Source organism: Agelaius phoeniceus, chromosome 6, assembly GCF_051311805.1.
Source record: "Agelaius phoeniceus isolate bAgePho1 chromosome 6, bAgePho1.hap1, whole genome shotgun sequence".
NCBI lineage: Eukaryota > Metazoa > Chordata > Aves > Passeriformes > Icteridae > Agelaius > Agelaius phoeniceus.
The window spans coordinates 10,156,831-10,181,340 of record NC_135270.1 but is presented as its reverse complement, the minus strand read 5'-3'; the positions used below and the strand labels follow the sequence as shown (position 1 = coordinate 10,181,340).

The window sequence follows — 24,510 nt, the reverse complement described above, 5'->3', positions numbered from 1 at the left end:
CAGCACGAAGGAGAATCCCAATTGTTTTTTTAAATACTTTATTTTTGTAACAACGTCAGAATTAAAAATTTTCCATAAATACCAGCCCCTGGCAGCCCCTTCCCGGGCGTTCCCGATAAAAAATGTGTACAAAACGGATGCGTGGCCGGGGTGAAGGTGGGGGGGATACAGGATCCTCCCCGGGATCAGACCACAGGAATCATCACCACCATCATCATCACCACTATGAACACCATGTCGCAATGAGACCCAAAGCAGTAAGAGCATCCCAAATTCCTCCCCGCTGCCGCCGGGACCCAGCCCCCATATGGATAGGGCTGGGAGACCCCCCCTCACCCTCTGTGGGCACCTCGGGGTGGTCCCAGGAGGCCACCAGTGGTCCCCGGCCCATCCCACTGGGAAGGGGGGTCGGTGTCCCCCCAGCACGGCACAGGGAGGAGGTCGGGCCCTTACTGGTTTGCCCGGGAATTGGGGGGTCCGGGAGTCGCCCCCTCGGGGTCAGGAGCTGCCGCGGATCCTCTCCATGTAGCTCCGGAGCTCCTCGGGATCCCGCAGCCCCATGTCCTCGCACACCCAGCGGATGTCGTCCTCACTGGCCACCAGGATAGACTGGACCTGGGGGGCGGCCGGGGGAGGCTCCTCGGGGACACGGGGGGGCCCAAAGGTGACAAACTCCACCCGCTTCCTGCGGCCGCCCCCTGGAGCCGACCCCTCCTTGCGGGGCGGCGGGGCTGGGGAGCCGGGGGGAGCCCCGTCCTCGCCGGAGCCCGGGGGGCCCCCGCAGCCGCAGGGCGGGCCCGGGGATGCCGGGGGTTCCGGCTGCCGGCGATCCGGCTGCGGCCGATCCAGCTGCTGCCGATCCAGCTGCCGGCTCAGCTCCTCCTGGTCGGTGCCCAGCCAGACCCAGTTGTGGGGCTGTGGGGCCGAGGGGGCCCCGCCCGGCTCGGGCAGCTCCTTCTGCTGGTAGCGGAGCACGAAGAAGATGCAGTTGACGAGGAAGATGAAGATGGCGAGGCAGAAGACTCCCAGGAGCACGTACATCCCGATTTCCAGGTCAGTCACCCGCTCCGGAGCCTTCACCATCTCCTCCTCCTCCTCCTCCTCCTCCTCTTCATTGCTGGCACGGTTGCGTCCGTAGCCTTCCTCCTCGTTCTCCTCCGAGGAAGACCCCTGGAGCTTGGTGGCTGCTGGCCCCACGCCTGCGGGGTCCCTCTGTCCCACGGTCACCGCTTCCCCGGACATGGCGCCCTCGGCCCGCGGGAAGGGCCGGGGGCTCCCGGGAGAGGGGACCCCCACCTCAAGCCAGGCCGTGCCGGTGGCCAGGGCAGCCGCGCGGTGCCGGCCACGCCGGCACGGATCCGGGGGGTGCAGGCTGAGCTGGAGCAGGGCCCCCCGGCCCGGCCCCTCAGCCACCACCCACGGGTGGGCAGCGGGGACCCCAGGGGAGCCCCTGACAGTGGCGACGGCGCGGTCGAGGGACGTCACGGTCAAGGCCACGTCGCGCCACCCGTAGAGCTCCAGTGGGGCCAGCGTGTGGTCGGAGAAGGACAGCCAGATGGACAGGGTCGCTTCCTGGCGGGATGACAAGCGGGATGGCAGAGGTTTGGGGGACACCTGGGAGGCTGGGGTCACCCCCCACCCATCTCACCTGCTTGAGGGCCCGTAGCGTGGGTGTTCCCAGGACGGTGGCGGTGACCACACCAGGATGATCCGGCTGTGTCCGCAGGGACAAGGAGAGCCCAGCCACCACCTGGGCACGGAGCTCTGTCACCGCCACCTTCTCCTCAGAAACCACCAGCGTCTGCTCCCCCAGGATGGAGTCGGAGAGCGGGGAGCGCACCTGGAAGCACCTTGTGAGTCCCCCAACATTCCTCACACCCCCTGCTTCCTCTTCCTATCCTGTGCCAGCCCCTCCGTTCCCTCCCTCCCTGTATCCTGCCCAGCTCCCACTGGGATCATTTCCAGCCCCCCAGCTCCATCCCTGCAATCTTCCCACACCCCAGATCTTCCCAGGATCCCACAAACAGCGCCTGTTTACCTCCACGGAGGTGACTCCAGGCTCCCGGCCCACCACCACAGCCCCTGCTTCCAGCGAGGCCACGCGGGGGTCCTGGACACGGGTCCGGGCAGCCACCAGATGGGTGACATCCAGGAGCCACTCGGGGCCGGGCAGGTAGGACAGGTGACGGCCACCATCCAGGGGGTGGGCCACAAAGTGTGCCAGGACACGGAGCCCCGTGCGCTGGAACTGGGGCCGGCAGCCCCGCGCCCGCCGCTCCGGCTCCTCTGCGAGGTCCTCGGACTCCACCACGGCACTGTGGACAAGGGACAAGGACAGGGTGATGAGAGTCCCAGGATGGGGTGACAAGGCATTCCCCAAGGACAGGGGAACAAGGATTGCAAGACAGGGAGACTGGGATTCCACAAGAGAGTGACAAGAATCCCAGAGGAGCGTGTTGGGGGCTCACTGATGCACCCCCACACATCAAGTCCCAGCCCCATTCCCATCTCCCCCTTTTCCCACCATCCCATTCTGTAGGCCTCACCTGTCAGGCCCCCCGGGCAGTTTCCAGCCCCGGAGCTGCTCCAGGATGGGATCTCCCAGCTGGACACGGAGTGGAAGCAGTGGAGCCCAGACGGAGAAGCTCAGCTCCGCTCGCAGCCGGCGCACCCAGAAATCCACGCGGGCCCCCCGCGCCCCTCGGCTCTCCTTGCCCCCCACGAACACCAGGTCGCAGGAATCCGACACCTGCAAGGGCACGTGGAATTCCATGGGAATGTCCCAGGGTGAGGCGGGATAACGAGGGGATAGCAGCACTCACCTGCAGCACCTGCTTGTCAGCGGATTCGCATCCGACAGGATCCGTGAGCTCGGACACTCCACCCCCTGCTTCCACAGCCACCAGTTTGACCGGGATAACGCGGGGGACCCCGGTCAGTGGTGCTGTGTTCAGGATCTCCAGCTCCTGGAAGCACAGCGGGATGAGGGGGCGCTTCCCACGGGATGGAGGGCTGGAATGGGATGGGGACACCCACCTGCACCAGCGGGACGAGGGCACGGACATCCCGCTCCGACACCTGGATTTCCCAGACCAGTTTGTCCTTCTGCGCCTCAGGATCCTGGCCGGGATACTCCACCTGCCACGTGAGGGGCCGCGCCGGCGCCAGCCCCCCTGTCCCGTTTTCCACAGCCACATCCAGGTGCAGGAACTCGGCCGGCTCCGACACCCTGTGGCACCGCACCAGGATCAGGGTGGAACAACCCACAATTCCCACTGGGATGGGGGATTCTGATATTCCCTACCTGGAGCTGTCAGGGATGGCAGGGATGTCCCCAAGCCGCCGGCACGTCACCACGGCTGTGGAATGCTTGGGACCACGGGAACGCTCCAGGTGCACACTCCAGGTGCTGGGAACTGTGGGACGGGCGGAGACCACCTGCAGGCCCTTCTTGGCCTTGATCCTGTGTGGGGCACATGGTGTCACACAGTGTCAGCTGGTGTCACACAAAGCCCCAAAATGTCACACAGTGTTAAACAGTGTCACACAGTGTCAGACGGTGTCCCACAGAGTCACCCACAATCACTCGGTGTCACTCGCTGTCACACAGTGTCGCTCACTGTCACACAGTGTCACACAGTGTCGCTCGCTGTCACACAATGTCACACAGTATTCAATGGTGTCACACAGTGTCACAGTCACACTGTCACACAATGTCACCCAGTGCACATGGTATCAGATGTTCACATACTGCCACACATTGCCACACAATGTCACAGACTGTCACACAGTGTCGCCCCCTGTCACAGTGTGTCACTCACAGCCACACGCTGTCACACACTTTCACATAGTGTCACGCAGTGTCCCATAGTGTCCCCATAGTCCCTGCTCTCACCTCAGCGTCAGGCTGTCGGCGGTGAAGTTGTGGCGCAGGGCGATGGTGGCTGTGAAGCGCTGCCCAGGCCGCAGGGGGACATTGGGGACACGCAGCAGCACCTTCTCGTCCAGCCGCGCCTCCTGCCGCCGCTCCGGCTCTCCTGCCCGCAGCTCCAGCATTGCCAGGAATCTGGGAGCCTCCCGCTCCCGACCCCCGCACTCCCCCACGCTGTAGTGCAGCTCAGCCGGCTCTGGGCGCTCCGGAGGCTCCACGGGGTCGGAATCTCGCCGGCGGCTCCGGTGGGAATGGAGGGATCCCAGGGAGAACCAGCGTGGAGGGATCTCCAGCTCCACCACACACACGCCCAGTGGGGCCTGCAGGGGAGAGGGGGTCCTTGGATTAGGCTGGGGGGGAGCTGTGGGTCCCCAGGGTCCCCAGGGTGGCACTGACCTGCAGGCGACATGTCCCCCGGGCCATCCGGCCACGGTGGTGAGCGTGGAGGGTGACACAGGGGAGATCCCGAGCTCTGGAGTGATCCCAATCCCTTGAAGAATCCCAGTTCCCAGGGTGGTCCTGGTCCTTGAGGTGGTCCCAGTACTTGGGGTGATCATGGACCCCAGGGTGGTGCCGGTCTTTGGGGTGATCCCGGACTCCATGGTGGTCCTGCTGCTCAGGGTGGTCCTGGTCCCTGGGGTGGTCACGATCCCCAGGGTGATCCCAGTTCCTGGGGTGATCCCGGACCACAGGGTGGTCCTGCTCCCTGGGATGATCCCAGTCCCTGGGATGACCCTGACCCCCAGGGTGGTCCCGGACTTCAAGGTGATCCCAGAGCCCAGGATGGTCCCAGTCCTTGGGATGATTCCGGGCCCCGGCATGGTCCTGCTTCCCAGGCATCCAGTCAGGCCCATGCAGATGGAAGAGGACACGGGCCACGGGCTCAGCAGGAGACACAGAGCTCTCCAGGGACACAGCACGGATGGCCCAAGCTGCTGAGCTGGGGGAGCTCTCCATGGACACCTCCTGTAAGGACACCAGGATGGTGGTGGGGGCTGGGACACCCTGGGGTGGCCCAGGGGACACAGGACCCTCGGTTACCTGGCGGATGCTGAACGGGGGGTAGGTGGCCTGGAACAGGGGCTGGGATCCAGCACGGAGCAGCAGGAATGTCTCGGAGCGGGTGTGCAGGGAAGAGTTGGGGGCCACGTCCTGATCCACCCTCTGCAGACGGTAGGACTCAGGCACCCCAAGGACCTCCAGCTCTGCTGGCAGGAACACGGGATCCGGGGGCTCCCCGTCACCCCTCACTGCAGGGACAAGGATGTGTCACATCCCGCAGGGACACAGCGGGAATGGGGTGTGCAGCTGGGGGTCTTTGTGCCCACCTTTGTGGCAGCACACGGGGTGACCCCTTGCCTGGGCCACCACATTCTGAGGTCACCCTGCCATGGCTGCCCCATCCCGGGGTTATCCCATCCCGGGGTTATCCCATCCCGGGGTTATCCCATCCCTGCATCAGGACTGGGGGGCCACTCGGTTCCCCCAGTCCTGGCTGTTCCCCGTGGGAATGCATTCCCCACTGGGGAGAGGGTTGGAACCGTGTCCTGCAGGGTGGGATCCAGGCTCATGGTGCCCTGATCAAAGGGATCCCTCATCACAGGGAGCAGATCCCACCTGGATGCCCGGGCTGGGCTTCCTCGCGGCCGGGGATTGATCCCACCTAGGGGATCAGGCGTGCGGGGAGAGAGGCCAGGCAGATCCCGGGATCCGGGGGGAAGGGGAGTCCCTCGGGCGGCGGGTTCCCGTGGGGATTGGGAGGTGATTCCCCCCCTCGAGATCCCCGCGGATCCCACGTTCCCCGGGTGACCACCTCGGGATCCCAGGCGGTGGAGGGGGCACGGATCCCCGCGGAATGGGGGACGCGGATCCCGGGGAACGCGGGGAAGAAGGAGGAGGGGGTGAGGTCGCCCCGGCTCCCTGGATCCCGGCGGAACGGAGGGACCCGAACGTGGGGAAAGGGGAGAATCGACCCGGGTTGCGGGTCCACGCGGGAGCGGATCCCGGCAGGACGGCGGGAGGGGTGCGGAGCGGGGTCGGAATCGGTGCCCGGTGCCGTTCCCGGTGCCAGCTGCCGTTCCCGATGCCTTTCCCGTTGCCGTTCCCACTTACCCGGGGCGCAGAGCAGGGCGGCGGCCAGCAGCGCCAGCCGGGGCGCCGAGGCCATGGCCGGCGGGGGGCTCGGTCCGTGCGCCGGTGCCGCCGGTGCCGGTGCCGCCGGTGCCTCCTGTCGCTCCGCCGGTGCCTCCCGTCCCTCCGCCCCCGCGCCGAGACAATGGGGCCGGGGCGGGATCGGGCACCGGCGCCGCCTCGTCCCGCCGGGTCCTAAAGCCCGGCCGTGCCCGGTGCTCCGGGTCCTGCTCCACAGCCCGAGCCACATCCCATCCCACTCCCCATTCCCATCCCACTCCCCATTCCCATCCCACTCCCCATTCCCAGCCCTGCTCCCCCTCCTGCTCCCCATTCCCAGCCCTGCTCCCCATTCTCATCCTCACCCCATTCCCCATTACCATCCCTGCTCCCCATTCCGACCCTCATCCCGTTCCCCATCCCCGTCTCTACTCTTCATCCTCTTCCTCATCCCCATCCCAATCCTTGCTCTTCATCTCATTCCCAGCCCCACCCAGCACCGGACACCCCAGGCCACCCCGGAGCAGAGCAGGAGGGTGGGAATTCTTCCCCCAGCTGCCATCCATCTTTCCCTGTTCCACCATGGATACTGGGGACATGGGAAGGACAAGGACATCCATGGTTAGGGGCACGGAGCGAGCGGGAAGCACAGCAGGAACAGCTGGAGGGCAGTGGGGTCCTGGCATGGATAAACCACCTTCCTCCTCCTCCTCTTCCTCCTCGTCCCTTCCCACCCTGAATGGACTTGGGGGTTGGCTTGAGCCTGACCACCATCCCCTGGGAAAGCAGCAGGGCCAGGCCGGATAAATCCATCTTTATTCCAAACCACATTATCAAAACCGTTTAAAAAGCAGCTTAAAACCCAAAACCTGACAGTGAGGGGACCCCAAAACAAGCAGAGCCCCCGGCACGGGGAATGGGATCCCCTCTGCACCCCAAGCTGGCTGGGCTGGGCCAGCATCCCTGGTGAGCAGGGAATGTGGGAGCTCTTCTCCCACTCTTGGGGCATGTGGGGGCTTTTGGGGTGAAGGCACTTGTGGCACGTGTGGCAAGGCACAGCCCCCAATTTTGGGGTGCTCCCAGAGGGATGGGGGGCCCCCAGGACCCCTGGGAGAACCGGGAAGCAGAGCTGGGGGTGCAGGGGGCTCAGCAGAGCGCAGGGACACATGCTTGGGATGCTTGGGATGGTGGAGCCAAGCTCTGGGGAAGCTTCAGGGGGGCTCAATCCTCCCGGTTCCGGGGCCCCCCAAACTTCTGGCGCCGCCGCAGCTCCTCCACCTTCCACTCCAGGCTCTTCACGGCCGCATCCAGCCGGGCGCTGGGATCCGGGGACGCCACCAGGCTGCCCAGGAAGGTGTAGAGCAGCCACAGGCCCAGCAGCATTCCCGCCTGCACCGTGGGGCTCTCCTGGGAAGCCGCCACGTGCAGGAAGGCTCCCAGGAAGAAGAAAAGCTTCACACCACGGAACAGTGGGAGCAGCAGCCTTCGGAGCCGGGCTAGCACCCAAGATCCCACCAGGGCGGCCACTGCCCACAGGAGCACCCTCTGCACTTCCCCGGGAGCCAGCGCTGCTGCTCGGACCAGCCGGTGGCCTGGGAATGGGATCTGGGAGTCAGCAGTGGCACCAGGAATGGAGGCAGGAGCCGTCCCACGGGATGAGCCCCACTCACCGTTGATGCTGGAGGCGGCCAGGAGATCCCCCAGGATCCCACAGAGCGTGGTCAGGGCTGCTGAGATCCCAGAGGAAACAATCCAGAGGGTGGTGGAGAGGCTCTGTGGGGAAAGATGGGGAAAAGGGAGTGGGAAAATGTCCCGTGCCCCTGCACAAGGAACTCCAGGGAAAGTTTGGGAATGGGCATCCCACCTCCGCCACCATCCGCAGGGGCTGGTGTCCCACCCAGTTTTCCAGGGTGTCCCAAGTGGATCTTCCCAGCCGGAGCAGCAGGTCATCGGAGGTGGTGGCGTGTCCCCGGAAGCCCTCCTGGCCATCCTTGGCTCCGTCCCCCGCCGATCCCATGAGGAATGGGATCCACAGCAGCAGGGCCAGCAGGGCCCGGTGCCCCACGGTACTCCCCATCCTGGAACCCGGGATCTGTGGGCAAAGAGACATGTGGGGGTGCTGGGAGAAGGAAACCCTGCTGGTTTTGGGGTCCATCTGCTGGTTTTGGGGTGCCCCAAACAGGAGGGGAGGCTGGAGGCCCCACAGCCCAGTTCCATGCCCCCCCTCAGGACAGGCCTGGGTGTCCTAGCTATTTTTGGGATCGACCAGAGTCAGCGGGACACAGCCAAGGGCACCGGGCCTGGCTGGGAAGGGGGGGCACCCCTTCCCAAAGGAGGGAGCGGGGTGCTCCGGGACGGGACACTGCCACCACTGCCACCCCCGAGACCCCCCCTGCTCCCCATTTCTCCCCAATCCCCCCAGGATCTCCCCAGTCCCACTGTGCCCAGCCCCGCCCAGTTCCCCCTATTCCCCTGGAACCCCCGATCGCCCCTGTGCCCGCCCCTCCGCTCAGGGCCCTCCACCCTCCACGATCCCCAAAATCCCCCCAGACTTCCCTGGATCTCCCCAATGCCCACTGGATCCCCAAATCCCTCTGTGCGCACCCCACCCACATCTCCGGGGTGTCCGGGATCCCTCGGATCCTCCCAGGATCCCCCCCAGGCCCCTCTGTACCCACCTCCCTCTGTCCCCCCCCCTCCCCGCAGGATCCCCCGGGTTCCCCCGGGATCCCCCCCAGGACCCTCCCCCGCGGCTCCCTCATCCCGCCTATCCCCCCCTGGAGCGCTCCCCACCCACTTTCCCTCCATTCCCCCCCCGGCTTTCCCCGAATTTGCCCCAATTTTCCCCGAATTCCACCCCCCACCCCGGGGTCCCCCCCGACCCCCCCTCACCGGGGCTTCCCTCGGCTCCGCCGCGGGGCACGCCGGGAGCTGTAGTCCCCGGCACGGCCGCGGGGCACGCCGGGAGCGCGGTCCCCATGGCAACAGCAGGAGGCGGGAGGCGGTGCGCGGTGCACGCCGGGAAGCGCCGTTCCCGCCGGCGGGGGGAGCGCGGGGGATGCCGGGAGCGTTTCCGGTTCCGGCGGCGGCGGCGCACGCGTGAGCGCTCGGGAGCGGCGCGGGGGCCGCGCGCGCCAACCGGAACCGGAACCGGGACCCCGGACCGGAAAGGAGAACCGGAAACAGCTTCGGAAGGGCAGCGGGGCCGTAACCGGAGCGCCGCGACCCCCCGGCCTCCGCCATGGCGCTCATCTGCTCCAGTGAGTGCGGAGAGAGAGCGGCCGCGGGAGTGCGCGGGGGGAGCGCTACCGAACGGGGCATCCCGGGCTGCGGGGCGGGGACAGCCGGGGTCTCACCGGGGGATCACCGGGCAGGGAGTTCCCAAAGCCTGTTCCCGTCCCGTCCCATCCTTCCCTTTCCCCCGCAGTTTCCAACGAGGTCCCGGAGCACCCGTGTGTGTCGCCGGTGTCCAACCACGTGTACGAGCGGCGGCTGATCGAGAAATACATCGCGGAGAACGGCACCGACCCTGTCAACAACCAGCCGCTGTCCGAGGAGCAGCTCATCGACATCAAAGGTGCCGGGAACGGGCGTGGGAAAGGCTCTCCCGGGAAAAGCGCCTCTCCGGGAAATGTGGCTCTCTCGGGGGCGGGAATGGCAGTGCCCGAGGTGTTCTGGGGTTTGAGGTGCCAAACTCAGCTGTGGAGGCCGGGAAGGAGAGGGGCAAAGGAGAGATGGTGAAATGGCAAAGACAAGGGATGGGAGTGCCATATCCATAGGGATATCAGGGACACGGATGATGCGTCCATCTTTCTTCCAGTCGCCCACCCGATCCGGCCCAAGCCCCCCTCGGCCACCAGCATCCCGGCCATCCTGAAAGCCCTGCAGGACGAGTGGGTGAGTGAGTGCCGGGGGGGCCGCCGGGGGGCCGGGATCCCGGTGCTGTTCCCCAGCTGACGGTGGCGCTTCCCGGCAGGATGCCGTGATGCTGCACAGCTTCACTCTGCGGCAGCAGCTGCAGACCACGCGCCAGGAGCTGTCCCACGCCCTGTACCAGCACGACGCCGCCTGCAGGGTCATCGCCCGCCTCACCAAGGAGGTCACTGCCGCCAGAGAAGGTGACATGCACACGGGGCACATCTGGCATTCCTGGGAAGGGGTGCTGGGAAGTGCTTTATCCCGGTGTTCCTTTAAACCTGTTGTGTTTTTGCAGCTCTGGCCACGCTGAAGCCTCAGGCCGGGCTCATCGTGCCCCAGGCGGTGCCGTCAGCGCAGCCCAACGTGGCCGTGAGTCCTGCTCCCCATCCCGGCCCTTTTCCCGCTCATTCCCAACCCTTTTCCCACTTATTGCTCCTGAATTCCTTCTCTACATGTCCCTTCTCTCTGTGCCACACAGGGCGCTGGCGAGGCCATGGATCTGGGAGAGCTGGCAGGAATGACCCCAGAGATCATCCAGAAGGTAGGGGCAGCGTTCCATGTGTTCCCCTCTCCGTCTCTCTATCGCAGAATTCCTGCTCTGTGCCCACGCTCCTCTTGTTTTCTAGCTCCAAGACAAGGCCACGGTGCTGACCACGGAGCGTAAGAAGGTGAGTGGCCTTATCCAAGGATTTAGAGGGAGCTGGGATGTGCCGTGCTCCAGCCAAGGCTGATGTTTATCCCTGATTTTTCCAGAGGGGCAAGACAGTCCCAGAGGAGCTGGTGAAGCCAGAGGAGCTCAGCAAGTACCGGCAGGTGGCCTCGCACGTGGTGAGTGCTGGCAGGGGAAAAGACTGGGAAACTCCCACATGGAGCTGGGAATTGCTTCTTGATTGCTTTTGGGAGGGTTTTGCTGCTTGTGGCAGTAATTTGGGGTTCTCCTCCCTCACACAGGGTCTGCACAGTGCCAGCATCCCAGGAATTCTTGCCTTAGATCTGTGTCCTTCCGACACCAACAAGATCCTCACTGGTAAGGGAGCTTTCCTGGGGGTTTCCCAACTGGGAATAGATCTCTTGCTCTGTGTTTTTGGGAATTTGAAGGAGGACAAGGGACAGAAAGCAGGTGGATTTGGGTTTGGTTGGCCCCACACTCCCATTCCAGCGCTTCCCGCTCGGTTTTCCAGGTGGAGCCGACAAAAACGTCATTGTGTTCGACAAGAGCTCGGAGCAGATCCTGGCCACGCTCAAGGGCCACACCAAGAAAGTCACCAGCGTCGTCTTCCACCCATCCCAGGTGCGTCCGGCTCTTTCCTCACTTCCAGGATGCCTCAAGTCTGGATATCAGCACCCTTCTCTGCTGGAATCTCCTGCTGGGAGTTCTCAGAGAGGTGAATTCTTCCCGCGTGAACCTTCTGGTGTTGTCCTTGTGCAGGACTTGGTGTTCTCGGCTTCTCCCGACGCCACGATCCGGATCTGGTCCGTTCCCAATGCCTCCTGTGTCCAGGTGGTCCGTGCCCACGAGGGCTCCGTGACCGGGCTCAGCCTCCACGCCACGGGTGATTACCTGCTCAGCTCCTCGGATGATCAGGTGAATCCCTCCCCATCCCGCAGCTCCCACCTTTGCTTCCCACCCTTCCCCTATCCAACGCTCTTTCTCTCTCCCAGTACTGGGCTTTCTCGGATATCCAGACCGGACGCGTCCTCACCAAGGTGACGGATGAGAGCTCTGGATGTGGTAAGCCTTGGAGTCGATTATCCCCATTCTGGGCATCCCTTGGCTCTTGGAGTTCATGGGAGCTCCTTTGGAGGGCTCTTGGTAGCCTTCCCAACCTTCCTGAGTCTTCCCAACCCTTCCAATCTCATCAACCTTCTTGGGTGTTCCCAACTCTCAAAATATTCCCAACTCCCTCTATCTTCCCAACCCCGTGAGTCTCTCCAACCCTCTTGAGCCTTCCCAACCTTCCAACTCTTCCTAACCCTCTTGGGAGTCTTCCCAAGTGTCTGATTCCCTACTGTCTCCACAGCTCTCACCTGTGCCCAGTTCCACCCGGACGGGCTCATTTTTGGGACGGGAACGATGGATTCCCAAATCAAGATCTGGGATCTGAAGGTGAGGGCTGATGGGAATGTGTGGGAACAAGGGTTTGGGGTGTCCGAGCTTGGTTGGGGGATCAATCCAAGGAGCAGGACTTTGAGGAATGTTTTTGGAGGTTTCTCCCAAAGTCCCAAGGTTCCAGCTGCAGAGCAGCCACTGGTGACACTGTTACCGCGCAGGCCGGTTGGGAACGATGCCACATCCCAGCTCTGTGATTCCCTGTGCCCACCTTGTCCCCAGGAACGCACCAACGTGGCCAACTTCCCGGGACATTCGGGCCCCATCACCAGCATCGCCTTCTCCGAGAACGGATACTACCTGGCCACGGCAGCCGATGACTCCTCCGTCAAGCTCTGGGATTTGAGGAAGCTCAAGAACTTCAAGACGTTGCAGCTGGATAACAACTTCGAGGTGTGTGATATCCCTGTCAGCTCCAGGGGTTGTGGCATCCCAAAAAAGCCTTTTTGGGAGCTTTTTCAATGCCTTGTTGTGATTCTTCTCTGCAGGTGAAATCCCTGATTTTCGACCAGAGCGGGACCTACCTGGCACTGGGCGGGACTGATGTCCAGATCTACATCTGCAAGCAGTGGACAGAGATCCTCCACTTCACAGGTGAGGGGTTCTGGGAATCATGGAAGTGGCTGGGGCGGGAATGGGACAAATCCACTCGCAATTGTGACCGTGGATTGTTTTCTGTCCCCAGAGCACAGTGGTCTGACCACAGGAGTGGCCTTTGGCCACCATGCCAAGTTCATCGCTTCCACAGGCATGGATCGGAGCCTCAAGTTCTACAGCCTGTAGCCCTGGAAGTGGGGCTGGGATTTTTTGGGATTCGGGGTGGGAGGTGGGTGGGAATATCCAGGTGGGATTATCAAGCTCCCCTGTTGTAGCTGTTGGTGTAAGGGAAGTCAGACATTGCCTTCCCCGTGCTCCATGGATTTATTGTTTAGTTTTTTTCCCCAATTCTGTGTGTTTTCCGCCTTTAGATTGTTTTGTGCTTGTAACTGATTTGACAAAAAGCCCCAATCCCGGTGCTGGTGGAAGTTAGAGGCCGGGATGTGTGGAAGGAGGGAGGGAGGGGAGGGAGTACTGTGCAGTTTTGTAAGCAGCTACTTAGTTTCAGTATGGAAATAAAGAATTATTCCCTGTCATCTCAGCTGGAAAAGGCTCCTGTCAAGGGCTGGGGTGTAGCAGGGTGGGATTTGGGGGATCTGTGGCTGCTGCCAGCTTGGGAATGGGGATGAGGGACCCTCTTTCCTCCCCTCCAAAGGACAAACCACCCTTAGAAACGTGTTTTGAACTAGTTTTATTTTTCCAGCTTTCCCAGAGACATCCAACAGCACCCAGGTAGAGGCTGGAGCTGGAAGGAGGAAGAGAGGGAAGAGATAATTTAGAGGGATGAAGGGGTGTTTGGGAGGAAGGGGTTTTTAGGGAGCAGAAGGCACTTACTCCTCAGCCTCTCTGCTGAGTTCCCCCTCTCTTGGGAACCTCAGGAAAGACAAGGCATCCCTGGGATGTGACTGTCCCTGTGCTGTCACCTGTGCTCCTGTTCCCCGGAGACCTCCGTGCTCCTGTGGGAAGCAGCAGGTTGGCTTGGGAAGAATGGGACATGTAGAGGTCTTCCCAAATCCCTGGAGGCTCCCAGACTCACGTGAGGGCACTCCCAGCTGGCAGGAGGGCCGGCAGGGCTCCGGCTGGGCCAGGTGGCACACAGAGGCGCTGCAGGAGATGTACACCTGGGAGCCACAGGAATGCCAGCCTCACCTGGGGATCCCCAAAAAGGGTCCCCGAGCCTGAAGAGATTCCCAGGAAAGCATCCCCAAGCCTTGAGGAACCTCCCAAAAGTAGCGTGAGCTTCCCAACAGGAAAGGATTGTGGGCAGCTGAAAATGAGCTCAGTGCTGGGGTGGGTTTGGGGGTGTTGGGATGAGAGATTCCCAACACATGGATTCAGGGGCATCCCACTCACCTCCCCCTCCAGCACAGCCATTCTGGGGGGCTCCACAAAGGCAAAGGTGGAGATGACAAAGCGCTGGTAGTGGCTTGGGAAGGGCAGCTCCGGAGAGGCCGGACCCATCGGAATCAGCCGTGTCCTGTAGTTGTCCCCTTGGAAGGGACACCTGGGCGGGAAACAAGGACACTGTGTCAGCACAGTGACCCCCTCACTTCCATCTTCCCGTCCTTTTCCACTTACCCTTCCACCAGGATGGGCCACTGGGGCTGGGATGTGGCGTGGGAGCCAGGGGAGGCCCAGCAGTGGTGCAGCACCAGCACCAAATTGGGATCTGTCTTCTGGAGCAGCCGGACTTCCACGTAAATGGGGTCCCGGAGCACCCTCACCAGGGGGAAGTCACCCACAGCATGGTAGGAGCTGTAGGATTCGTCTGTGGGAATGTTGGGACGGGTTGAGTGGGATGGGGAGCGGGATGGGGAGAGGGATAGGGAGCACTCACCGGTGGCAATCCGCAGCTGGAGCCCCAGCGGGCCCGGCATGGCCAGGGGGGTGGCTGTGGGGGGCACGGCCACCTCCACTCCCAAGGGAAGGAGGTCGCTGGAGTTGTAGATGCACCGAGCTCGGAGACTGGGGAAAAGAGGGAGAGAAAGGTGGGAGACTCCCAAATCCTCCATCAGCCCCTCCTTCAACAACCCAAGTTGTGGGGACACCACCGGGGATATGGAAGGAGTGAGGGTTGGTTTGATCCAAGGGGGAATCCAAGCTCTCTGCCTTGATTTTTCCACCCTCTTCCCTTACATGTAGACACTGTCCCGAGTGACAGAGCCACGGGGGGATCCCTGGACATCAATGGTGGAGATCAGCTGGTTCTCATAGATCAGCATGTCCTCGATCACCTGTGCAGGGAACACCGGAATGGGAAACATCCCGGGGGATGCACGGATCAGGATTCGAGGCAGGACGCAACATGTGGACGAGATTTCATTGAAGTTCTGGAGGCACTGGGGGCATCCTGGGGGCACTTCTATCCTGGAGTGACCCCACCATGCCCACCTGGGGGTTCTCCGGGGTTTTCCTGCCCTACCTGGACGGTGGTGCCGCAGTGGGTGACCGGGAAGCGGAACATGACGAAGGCCTCGGACACGTGGCGGGGCTCGCATCCCGCCTGGCCGCTGGCCAGCCGCACGCTGTCCAGGTTGTACGGCAGGGCCACCATTCCCCGCGGCACCACCAGGACAAAGTGTCCTTCCAGCAGGCACTGCACGGTGGCTGCGACACCACGGAGAGGCTCCATCACTCTGAGCACCCTCTCCCGGCGCTGGGGAGGGATTTTTGGGACGTGCCAGCCGGCTGTCCTACCGGTATTCCCGTAATAGCAGGGCGTGGTTCGGTCCATATCGTCGTAGCAGCATCCCGCCTGCAGGCATGCATCCCGTCCCTGTGGAGCCACGCACGGCATCCGGCCCACCGGCACCTGGCACTGCTCCCGGGTCAGCTGCGTTCCTGGAGGGAAGCAGAGAGGGGACACAGCAGGAATGTGGGTTGAAAAAGCACCTCGAGGCCGTTTCCCTTTGTCCCATCATCCCATCTTCCTGCCTTACCTGCCCCTGGCGAGGGGTAGAAGAGCGCTGTGGGCTGCAGCAGGCTGGGCTGGGTGTGAATCCCAGGATGCAGCAATCCAGGCTGGGGCTCAGCCTGGAGTCCAGGGCTAATGAAACCTGGCCAGGATGAGAGTCCTGGCTGCACCAAAGCCGGGCTGGGATGGAGCAGCCCAGTGTGGCCTGGGAGCCCGGTTTGGGAGTTGGAGGGTTGACCGGGATGAGATATTCCTGGCTGGTTTAAGAGCTGAGCTCCCGAGTGCAGGAATCCTGCTGGAGTCTGGGCACCAGTGGAGGTCAAGCCAGGCTGGTTGGGGGATACAAACCCTGGGCGAATCCCTGGTTGGTTTTGGTATACAGACCCTGGGCGAATCCCTGGTTGGTTTTGACCCACGGAATGCATCATCCCAGGCTGGTTGTGGGATGAAGACCCTGGACGAATCCCGGGTTGGTTGTGGGATGCAGACCCTGGACGAATCCCTGGTTGGTTTTGGTATACAGACCCTGGGCGAATCCCTGGTTGGTTTTGACCCACGGAATGCATCATCCCAGGCTGATTTTGGGATACAGACCCTGGGCGAATCCCTGGTTGGTTTTGACCCACGGAATGCATCATCCCAGGCTGATTTTGGGATACAGACCCTGGGCGAATCCCTGGTTGGTTTTGACCCCCAGCATGCATCATCCCAGGCTGGTTGTGGGATGCAGACCCTGGACGAATCCCTGGTTGGTTGTGGGATGCAGACCCTGGACGAATCTCTGGTTGGTTTTGACCCACGGAATGCATCATCCCAGGCTGATTTTGGGATACAGACCCTGGGCGAATCCCTGGTTGGTTTTGACCCACGGAATGCATCATCCCAGGCTGATTTTGGGATACAGACCCTGGGCGAATCCCTGGTTGGTTTTGACCCACGGAATGCATCATCCCAGGCTGATTTTGGGATACAGACCCTGGACGCAGGTGCCCCGGCTGTGTCTGCCCCCCGTGATGCCCCAAACTGGGATGGTTTTGGGATACGAGCACTGGGCGAAGGAACCCTGGCTGGCTCTGCCCCCCAGGCTGGGGGGGCTGCACTGCTGGGTGGAAGAAGCTTCCCTGGATTTGGTTGACAGGATGAACCCCACCAGGCTGGGACAGAAGCCCCGAGTGGGCTGGACTGGAATGGTGCGGGATCCCGGGAAGCACTGAGCTGGGCTGGTACTGTCCCACGGTGTGAACCTGCTCCACATGATCTTGGGATGAGAAGTGGGATCCCGTGAGGGTGAGGGAGGATTCCGAGACCTGGTGCAGGCCGGTGTGGGAGAACACCATTCCGCTGTCCCGGGTCTTCTGGGTTCCATCTGGGAGCATCTCAGAGCCACCTGGCTTGGGGCAGGTCATGTTGACCTCGTAGGAGGTGACGGGGATCCCGCTGGACAGCAGCTCCTCCAGCTGCACCCGCAGGACGTAGCGGTTCTCCTGAGGGGGGACACGAGGGACAGTCACCCCCATCCTGCTGGAGGGGGCCATGGAGGGGACGGGAGCGTCACCTTGAACAGGACGTGGCAGCCCTTGTAGCCAGAGGAGAAGATGACAGAGCCATCCTCCCTGGAATTCAGCCAGTGGAGGCAGATGGAGCAGTTGGCCACGTCAAAGCGGGAGCCAAACTCGTCTGGAGGGACACCATGGACACGGGGATGTGACACATCCGTGTGCATGGAAACCCCCCAGGCAGCAGCAACAGCTCATCCAAGCCATGGGGCTCATCCCACTGGGACACCATCACCACAGAACACGCTGGGACTGAGGGGAATCCCAGAGAAATGCAGCACCCCAAGGGGATCCAGGGAGTCCCCCACTCACCCAGAACCTTGAAGCGGACGGTGCGGCCATGAGGCGGGAAGACCAGGAGCTGCATTCCCAACTCTCCGCAGTCGTGGCGGTACTGCAGGAGTGCCACCGTGACTCTGGGCCATGGGGACAGGAGGAAGAGGAGCAGGAGGAAGGAGCAGCTCCGTCCCATGGCGGTTACACGGACGGAGCACGGGGCTCTGTGGTGTGGATTTATATCCGGATGGCTGGGATGCGGGGGAGGATCAGGATCAGCTGATCCCGTGGGATGAGCTCTGCCCAGGGCTCCTCGCTCCCCTGCCACTGGTGACCTCAGTGCCCCAGCCCTGTGCTCAGCTCCTGTGGCTATGTCACAGTGACCAGGGACAAACTGAGCTTATCCCACACTTGGAGGCTGTCCCAGTGACCAGGGAATGGAACTGGTGCCAGGTGGGATGCCCGGCTGGATCAAGTTATCCAGGGGGAAAGGAGGAGGCTGGTGTGTGCCCACCTGCACAGAGCTAGCGGGGACAGCAGTGACATCTGGACATGCCACTCCTGGAATAGCCATGGGACCAGGGGACACAGTGGCATGGTCACAGTGACACCTGAGGGACAGGGAATCAGAAAGTTACCCCAGATCCCTGCTGTGCCCTGCTGGCAGTGCCACAGGGAATCCAAAGTCCTCCATGTGTGTTCCCTGTACCTACCTTTCCCCAAGTTTCCCTTCTGGGATTTATCTTTACTGCGGATTACACCGCAGCACCCCTCCCCACCCTTCCCAGAGTGACAGTCACAGCCACTCCCTGTCCCATGCCCTGGGTGTGGGAATAGGGTCACGCCAGGTCCCAGGAGCACAGGGATCCCAGCCAGAGGAGCCAGGGCCTGGATGTGATTCCCTCAAACCTCCTCTGGAAGTGAGGGCAGCTGCTGAGAGAGCAGTGTGACCCCAGAGCCACAGCTGGGCTGATATATGGCCAATATATGTTCTATATGTGCCCCATATATGTCCTATATATATGTGTGTGTGTGTGTGTGTATATGTATATACGTGTATATATATACACACACATATATACATATATATATATATGCATACATATATACAAGATATATATATATATATATAGGTCTAATATCTATTTTAGATATGTGCTATATATGTCCAATATATGTCTGGGCTGTCTGTTCTATATGTTCCATATGTATCCAATATATATCCTATATATATGTCCAATATATAGCTAGTATATATCCAATATATCTATCCCACATGTCCAATATACATCCTACATATATCTGATGTATATCCCACATGTATCCAACATATATCTGATGCATCTCCCAAATATCTCCAACAAATCTCCTAAATCTGTGTCCAACCTTTGTCCCACACATCATCCCCCAGGAGCACAGGCAGCAGCCACCAGTGGTGACACTTTATTCCCCAGAGTGACAATCCCGGTGACCACCACCCCTTCTCCCTACCCCTCACAGCTTCATGGCAGCAACCGACCCCAGATGGAGCTCCAAGAACTGCAGGATCTCCTGCCAGGAATGTTCCTGTGCCCGGGCGTGGGCCTGGAGCTCTCCTCCCCACGCCACCGGCTTGGGAGTGCCGCGGATGGCGGAGTTGCCGCACAGGGGGGATCCGGGGGGCTCGATCAGGTGCCCGGCGCCGGGGTAGGACAGGACCCGGCCGCTCTCCGGCGGCATCCGCGCCAGGGCCAGCTCAGCAAAGAGCTTGCTGTTGAAGCTGCGGTCGGCCTCTCCCACCACAAACAGCACCTTTCCCCGGATCCTCTCCACCGGGATGGCCGAGGCACGGTGGGCGGCGTCCCGGGGGTCGTCAAAGATGGCCGAGTTGTCCATGGCTCCCACCTCGGTGAACAGGACGCGCTCGGTGTGGTAGGGGATGGCAGGGATGCGCAGATCCTTGTAGAGCAGAGGGTTTCCATACAGGAAGCTCGTGCCGTTGATCCACACCGTGGCCACCACCTGTGGCAGGAAGGTGGCCATGGCCAAGGCCACCTCTGCGCCTTTGGAGACGCCCACCACGCCCAGGCCGGGGCCTCGGACCTGAAGGAAGAGGAAATGGAGCCAGCTGGGATAATATCAGGGATAATACATTTACTGGGACATCCCTGGGTGCCAGGACAAGGGTGTCCTCATGGGATATCCCCCAGTCCCTGGGACATTCCTGGTGCTCAGGACAACCCTGGGACACTACCCCTGGCCACCTGGACATCTTGCTCACCAGGATGAGGATGTCCCCAGGACATTCCTGGTCCCCAGGACAATCCCTGGCCACCTGGATGTCCAGTTGTCCCCAAGCACATCCTGGCTGACAGGTGGCTTTCTCCACACTCCCGGACTCACCTTGGGATGCCGGAGCAGCAGCTCTGCCGCTTCCTCAAAATATTCCAGGTCCAGCTGGGCCAGGACTCGGGGCAGGTCGTCGTAGGCAAAGAAGGCGAGGGCCAGCACGGCAAAGCCCCGGCTGGCCAAGAGCCCTGCCCGGAACTCAATCAGCCCCCCTGCGCCCCCAAACAGGTCGATGACTCCAGGGAAGGGGCCCGGACCTGTGGGAAGACAGGGAGAATGTCAGGGATGGGGAGCCACCCCTGCTGTCCTGCATCCCGGAGGTTCCATGGCTGGGCATCCCAGGGGGCACAAGGTCCAGTATCCTGGGGGTCCCAAGATCCTAAGGTTTGATATCTCAAGGATCCCAAGGCTGGACAACCCAGGAATCCCAACTTTGGGCATCCCAGGGGTCCCAAGGTTTGCTAACCCAGGGCTTCCAGGGCTGGACAACCCAGGCATCTTATGGTTTAGCATCCCAGGAGTCCCAGTGCTGTTTCCCAGGGGTCCCCATGTTTAACATCCCCAGGATCCCAAGGCTCAGTATCAGTATCCAGGGCTCCCAAGGTCCAGTATCCCAAGGGAATACTGGCTGGCTATCCCAGGGGTCCCAAGGCTGGGCACTGAAGGGCTCCCAAGAACAAACACCCTGCCACACCCTGCCAGTCCCTAGGTTTGATATCCCGGAATTCCCCGCTCCCTGGGTTTGATATCTCGGAATTCCCTGCTCCCTGGGTTTGATATCCCGGAATTCCCTGCTCCCTGGTTCGATATCCCAGGATTCCCCCCTGCCCAGTGCTCACCAGGAGGCAGGAACAGGGCGCCACGGACCCTTCCCTCACGGATGGGCACCCGCTGCACTCCGGGGCCCACATACCAGCGCTCGGCCTCGCAGGATGCCAATGGCTGCTCCCGTGGATCCGTGCCCAGGCTGAGCCCGTCCAACACTTCCAGCCGCACGCGGAAGGGGCTGCCAGCCACATCCCGCTTCACCAGCCGCCGGAACAGCGTGTCAGGCTGCAGGAACCACAGCAGCCCCATGGGCCAGACCCCGGAGTAGCTGCCCCCCAGCGCGGCATGGAGCCCGGGATCCACCTCTCCCGCTTCATCAGCGCGGAAGAAGGCACGGGATTGGAAGCACTCGCCCTGCTCGTCCTTCAGCCATGCCCGGAGCGTGACAAGTTGGGATGGGGACAGTCCCTGCACACGGATCTGCACCGGCCGGTCGGCCAGCGAGGACTGCGGCGTCACCGTCACCTCCACCATGGTGCAGCTGGGAATGGGAATCACCCTGAGTGTCCCACAGGGATTGCCACGCCCAGGAGGGGGATGCTGGCAGTGGCCTGTCCCCAAGGATCCTCATGGGAGACCCCCAGGATGGGGTTTGTGGTCCAGATAGTTCTGCTGGCATCCCTCCTTCCCATATCCCTATCCCTCTTTCCCATGTCCCCCATCCCCTCATGGTCCCTGTCCCTTCTTTCCTGGTCCTTGTCCCCTCCTTCTCTGGTCCCCTCCTTCCATGATCCCCATCCTCTGCTTCCCTGTCCCCATCCCCTCCCTTCCTCACCTCCTCCCACCCTCTGAACCCACACCCCTGCTCCAAAACTCACCCGGCAGCCGGGACACCCCTTTTCCATGCGTCTCCCAGCCCCGCCATTCCCAGCACCCACTGTCCCCCCCTCCTTATTCTCCTCCTCCTCCCCACCCTGGAGCTGGAGCAGGGTGGGGATTCAGGGGCTCCGAGCCCCCTGGTCCTGCGTGCACCCCGCTCCCGCTCCCTGCAGCAGGGCAGGCTGGGAACTGGGATGTTGGCCCCAGTCCAGCCCTGGGAGGAGACTCGTGGTTCTGGTGGTTCTCCCACACCCATCCCAGCAGGAAATCAGCCCCCGAGGGCCCGAGCTTCCCCTTCTCTTACCCTGCTGGGCACAGCTGGGCCGTGGGCTCTGCAGAGGGAGAAGCTCGAGGATTCCTTGGAAATCATTAACCCGGGAATGGTGAGGGCAGAGACCTCCTGCCCCATGACCCCGTGCCTGCCTGGCACCAGCCACACCCCAAAATTCCTGTCAGTCCCCACATTCCCTGTGGCACTCCCCCCATCCTGGTCATGGGTGGGAGACATCCCATTCCAATTCGGGCCCCCCCCCCAAAATTGCCACCCCAGGATGAAGCTCCAGGGCCCCATATTCTCATCCCAGGGCTTCATGCTGATTCCTGCAGTCCCATTTTCCTCCCAGTGCACCCCTTTGTCCCCCCATCCCCTCCATCCCAGTTCAGAGCCACATCCCTCCCCAGGAATGCAGAAAGGGATGTCCATGGACCAAGAAAAACCAGGAATGTTAAGAAATCCATGTGGATTTCCAGCTTCCAACCCCCACCGAATTCCCAGCATTGCCCCCAACAGGAGGGTGTGTGACACCGTACCCCCTCCCCTGCTGACAGGTTCCAGGGCTCATTCCCAATGGGAATTCTGCCTTTGGAGAAAGGGGAACTGCAAAGAATGAGGCCACAGCACGCTCCAATCCTAGGAATGCCTTAGGGAATGCCCCACCTGGAGCCCTCAGTCCCCAGAGCCACTGGAGGCAAATCTGTCTCAGTTCATTTTTATAAGAACAAGGCAAATTTGGGAAAGCAAAGTTCTGTTCCAGCCTCCAGCACTGGCCACTTCCTGATTCCACAGGGACTGTGGGGATCCCACAGCAGGTGCTTGTGGAACGCATCCCCCCCAGCTCTGTCCCGTTGTTTGTCCAACACTGAGGGTCCTGGCAGCGATTCCTGCCTGGTGAGCTGAGGAGAAGCCCCCGGGGAGGAGCAGGATCCCAAATCCTGCCTCATTCCGTGGCCGTGCTGCGCCTCACGGGCGTCTTCTGGAGCAGGGCCAGCGTGTCCCGCTTCTCCACCCGCCTCAGCTGCTTCTTCCTGGCCCTCTTCAGCTTCAGGGGGTTCCGGATCTGGGAAACGGGAAAAGAGAGGAGATTCCATGGAATCACAGGATGCTGGAATGGTTTGGGTTGGAAGGGACCTTAGGGATGATCCAGTTCCCCGCCTGGCCATGGGCAGGGACGCTTCCCAGTGGTGCAGGTTGCTCCAAGCCCTGTCCAGGAGCACTTCCAGGAATGGAGCAGAGTGTGGGAATGAGGCAGGATGGACATGGAGGGCTCCCAGCCTCCCAGCACCTTCAGGATCTAGGAAGGGATTTATCCCAAAACTAACCCCATCCTCACCCACAGGTGAAGTCTTTGCGACACCCACCCTGGGCTCCCAGGTCTCTTCCCAATGGAAAAGCCACAATTTCCCCACATGGATCCCCACCAGCGCAGCATTTTCCTCACTCCACCACCCCATTATCCCTGAATTCTGGTGTTCCCCAGCTTGGGAGAACACAGGGGACACACTTCCAGCATGCCCAGCTTTGCTGGGAATCTCCCAGTCCTCCCAGGCTCCTCCAAAGACAGAGGCAGGGAGAGGAACTGGAGCAAACTGGAGGCTGATCCACAGGGGGCTGGCGATTGTGGGGTGCTCCAGGGCTGTTCCCAGCTGGCACAGGGGACTCACCACTTGGACAATTTCGGCTTTCCGCTCGTTTTCCAGGCGCCGCTTCAGGTTCTCCTCCCGCCGCCGCTTCTTTTCCTGTGGGAGGAGCACCACAGCATTCCCTGAGCATCCCTTCCCCTGGGATTAAACCCAAAGCCCAGCCAAGTGTGAAATCTGTCATTCCAGCAGCTTTTCCACCCCGGATGAGGCTGGAATTGACCCAGGGAGTTTATTCCGAGTCAGTGACTTGCGGCATGTGACCGTCAGTGACTGGATTTGGCACCAGGACAGGGAATTCTCCATCCCTTTTCCTGGGCTCTGCCCCAGCTCTGAGGCCCGGGAAGAGGGCAGAGACGTGGGACTGTACTTGGGAAAGACGGGAATTCTCCAGCTCCTAAGCCCTGTTACCTCTTTCTCCCTCTGCTTGGCTTCCTCCAGCTGCCGTGCCAGATCCCGGACCAGCTTCCTCTCCTGCCTCTCCTTCATTTTCCGTGCCCAGGAGCTGCGGAGCGCCTTGTCCTGGATCATGTGGGAGAACCTGCGCGGGCACACGGGAGGTGTTGGATCCCCAAACACCCCGGGATGCAGCCGGGGCCACTCCAGCTCCTCTCCAGAGTTCCATGAAACTCCGCCAAGCGCGGAGCATCCCACGGCATCCTCAGCATCCCCTCCAAGTCATCCCTGTCACCTCTGGATCCATCCTAAAACACATGGATACCTCCGGAACCCGCTCACAAGCCTCCCAAACAAACCTGTCCCCCTCAAAACTCCCCCAGCCCTCATGATCCCCCAAAGAGTCCTTCTGGAGCCCAGAGCCCCCCAATAACTGCCCCTATTCCCTGCCATTCCCTGCCTCCCTTCCCACCTCTTCTTCCCGGGATCCTTCCACACGCGTCCCGACTTGGGCTTGCCCCGCGGGATGGCTACCACCGCCTCCTGCCGCTTCTTGCCACTTTTCCGCCGGCGCCGCCGAGCCGCGGCCGGAGCCGAGGGGGCCCCACTGGGGCCCTCGGGGGTCGCTCCTGGTGCCGGTCCCGGGGTACCCCCGTTCTCCCCCTCCATGATCCACGCGGCCCCGCGGCGTCGCGCAGAGATGACGTCAGAGAGGCGATCGCCGTAGGAACGCGAAGCCAGAGCACCTCCCCGGCCGCCATTTTTGTATTGGGCAACACCCTCCGCGCAC

General features: G+C 61.9%; 6 protein-coding genes and 1 pseudogene across 7 annotated transcripts; 1 reads left to right on the top strand and 6 right to left on the bottom strand.

Moving 5' to 3' along the window:
• Positions 1 to 21: 21 nt before the first annotated feature.
• Positions 22 to 6,311, bottom strand: TMEM132A (transmembrane protein 132A). The gene is given in 13 exon segments (XM_054635242.2): positions 22 to 1,572; positions 1,649 to 1,840; positions 2,039 to 2,315; positions 2,547 to 2,749; positions 2,823 to 2,966; positions 3,037 to 3,229; positions 3,305 to 3,463; positions 3,896 to 4,251; positions 4,328 to 4,897; positions 4,973 to 5,181; positions 6,044 to 6,107; positions 6,110 to 6,226; positions 6,228 to 6,311. Coding segments are annotated over 13 exon segments (3,642 nt in total). The 3' UTR covers positions 22 to 498.
• Positions 6,312 to 6,860: 549 nt separating this feature from the next.
• Positions 6,861 to 9,315, bottom strand: TMEM109 (transmembrane protein 109). Its single transcript, XM_054635191.2, is given in 5 exon segments — positions 6,861 to 7,653; positions 7,732 to 7,834; positions 7,926 to 8,155; positions 8,966 to 9,187; positions 9,190 to 9,315. Coding segments are annotated over 5 exon segments (1,050 nt in total). The 5' UTR covers positions 9,314 to 9,315; the 3' UTR covers positions 6,861 to 7,282.
• PRPF19 (pre-mRNA processing factor 19) lies at positions 9,181 to 13,222 on the top strand. Its single transcript, XM_054635190.2, has 16 exons — positions 9,181 to 9,321; positions 9,489 to 9,638; positions 9,882 to 9,958; positions 10,038 to 10,179; positions 10,275 to 10,348; positions 10,458 to 10,520; positions 10,606 to 10,647; positions 10,733 to 10,807; positions 10,931 to 11,006; positions 11,161 to 11,270; positions 11,409 to 11,564; positions 11,642 to 11,711; positions 12,001 to 12,086; positions 12,312 to 12,482; positions 12,578 to 12,683; positions 12,775 to 13,222. The coding sequence occupies exons 1-16, from the start codon at positions 9,303 to 9,305 to the stop codon at positions 12,870 to 12,872; spliced, it is 1,515 nt and encodes a 504-aa protein (XP_054491165.1). The 5' UTR covers positions 9,181 to 9,302; the 3' UTR covers positions 12,873 to 13,222.
• Positions 13,223 to 13,523: 301 nt separating this feature from the next.
• On the bottom strand, positions 13,524 to 17,628 carry ZP1 (zona pellucida glycoprotein 1). Its single transcript, XM_077179389.1, has 13 exons — positions 17,469 to 17,628; positions 17,156 to 17,277; positions 16,434 to 17,084; positions 16,167 to 16,313; positions 15,626 to 15,974; positions 15,384 to 15,527; positions 15,109 to 15,293; positions 14,823 to 14,920; positions 14,524 to 14,651; positions 14,265 to 14,454; positions 14,040 to 14,190; positions 13,723 to 13,807; positions 13,524 to 13,642 (listed from the first exon to the last, which is right to left on the bottom strand). The coding sequence occupies exons 1-13, from the start codon at positions 17,626 to 17,628 to the stop codon at positions 13,524 to 13,526; spliced, it is 2,529 nt and encodes an 842-aa protein (XP_077035504.1).
• Positions 17,629 to 18,807: 1,179 nt separating this feature from the next.
• LOC129121981 (acyl-coenzyme A amino acid N-acyltransferase 2-like) lies at positions 18,808 to 21,838 on the bottom strand. Of its 2 annotated transcripts, XM_077179670.1 has the most exons (4): positions 21,712 to 21,838; positions 20,600 to 21,069; positions 19,815 to 20,017; positions 18,808 to 19,514 (listed from the first exon to the last, which is right to left on the bottom strand). In XM_077179670.1, the coding sequence occupies exons 2-4, from the start codon at positions 21,060 to 21,062 to the stop codon at positions 18,927 to 18,929; spliced, it is 1,254 nt and encodes a 417-aa protein (XP_077035785.1). In that variant the 5' UTR covers positions 21,063 to 21,069; positions 21,712 to 21,838; the 3' UTR covers positions 18,808 to 18,926. The 2 variants fall into 2 exon arrangements, with proteins under 2 accessions (XP_077035785.1, XP_054491508.1); XM_054635533.2 differs by lacking the exon at positions 21,712 to 21,838 and having other exon boundaries at positions 20,600 to 21,217.
• On the bottom strand, positions 21,519 to 22,513 carry LOC143694316 (uncharacterized; annotated as a pseudogene).
• CCDC86 (coiled-coil domain containing 86) lies at positions 22,381 to 24,433 on the bottom strand. The gene is made up of 4 exons (XM_054635151.2): positions 24,193 to 24,433; positions 23,736 to 23,865; positions 23,349 to 23,423; positions 22,381 to 22,744 (listed from the first exon to the last, which is right to left on the bottom strand). Exons 1-4 carry the CDS (start codon positions 24,387 to 24,389, stop codon positions 22,625 to 22,627), a joined length of 522 nt encoding a protein of 173 aa, XP_054491126.2. The 5' UTR covers positions 24,390 to 24,433; the 3' UTR covers positions 22,381 to 22,624.
• Positions 24,434 to 24,510: the final 77 nt, after the last annotated feature.

Excerpts from the sequence above, each read along its gene's own strand:
- PRPF19 (XM_054635190.2), top strand. Across the intron at positions 10,180-10,274 it reads GGTCACTGCCGCCAGAGAAG|CTCTGGCCACGCTGAAGCCT; the intron begins GTGACATGCACA and ends GTGTTTTTGCAG. Across the intron at positions 12,483-12,577 it reads AGCTGGATAACAACTTCGAG|GTGAAATCCCTGATTTTCGA; the intron begins GTGTGTGATATC and ends TCTTCTCTGCAG.
- ZP1 (XM_077179389.1), bottom strand. The coding sequence starts at position 17,628 with ATGGGACGGAGCTGCTCCTTCCTCCTGCTCCTCTTCCTCCTGTCCCCA. Across the intron at positions 15,294-15,383 it reads CTGCTATTACGGGAATACCG|CCACCGTGCAGTGCCTGCTG; the intron begins GTAGGACAGCCG and ends GTGGTGTCGCAG. Across the intron at positions 14,455-14,523 it reads CCAGCTGCGGATTGCCACCG|ACGAATCCTACAGCTCCTAC; the intron begins GTGAGTGCTCCC and ends ACATTCCCACAG.
- LOC129121981 (XM_077179670.1), bottom strand. The coding sequence starts at position 21,062 with ATGGTGGAGGTGACGGTGACGCCGCAGTCCTCGCTGGCCGACCGGCCG. Across the intron at positions 20,018-20,599 it reads CGCCCTGTTCCTGCCTCCTG|GTCCGGGCCCCTTCCCTGGA; the intron begins GTGAGCACTGGG and ends GTCTTCCCACAG. Across the intron at positions 19,515-19,814 it reads TGCTGCTCCGGCATCCCAAG|GTCCGAGGCCCCGGCCTGGG; the intron begins GTGAGTCCGGGA and ends CTCTTCCTTCAG.
- CCDC86 (XM_054635151.2), bottom strand. The coding sequence starts at position 24,389 with ATGGAGGGGGAGAACGGGGGTACCCCGGGACCGGCACCAGGAGCGACC. Across the intron at positions 23,866-24,192 it reads AAGGATCCCGGGAAGAAGAG|GTTCTCCCACATGATCCAGG; the intron begins GTGGGAAGGGAG and ends GTGCCCGCGCAG. Across the intron at positions 22,745-23,348 it reads AAGCCGAAATTGTCCAAGTG|ATCCGGAACCCCCTGAAGCT; the intron begins GTGAGTCCCCTG and ends CCCGTTTCCCAG.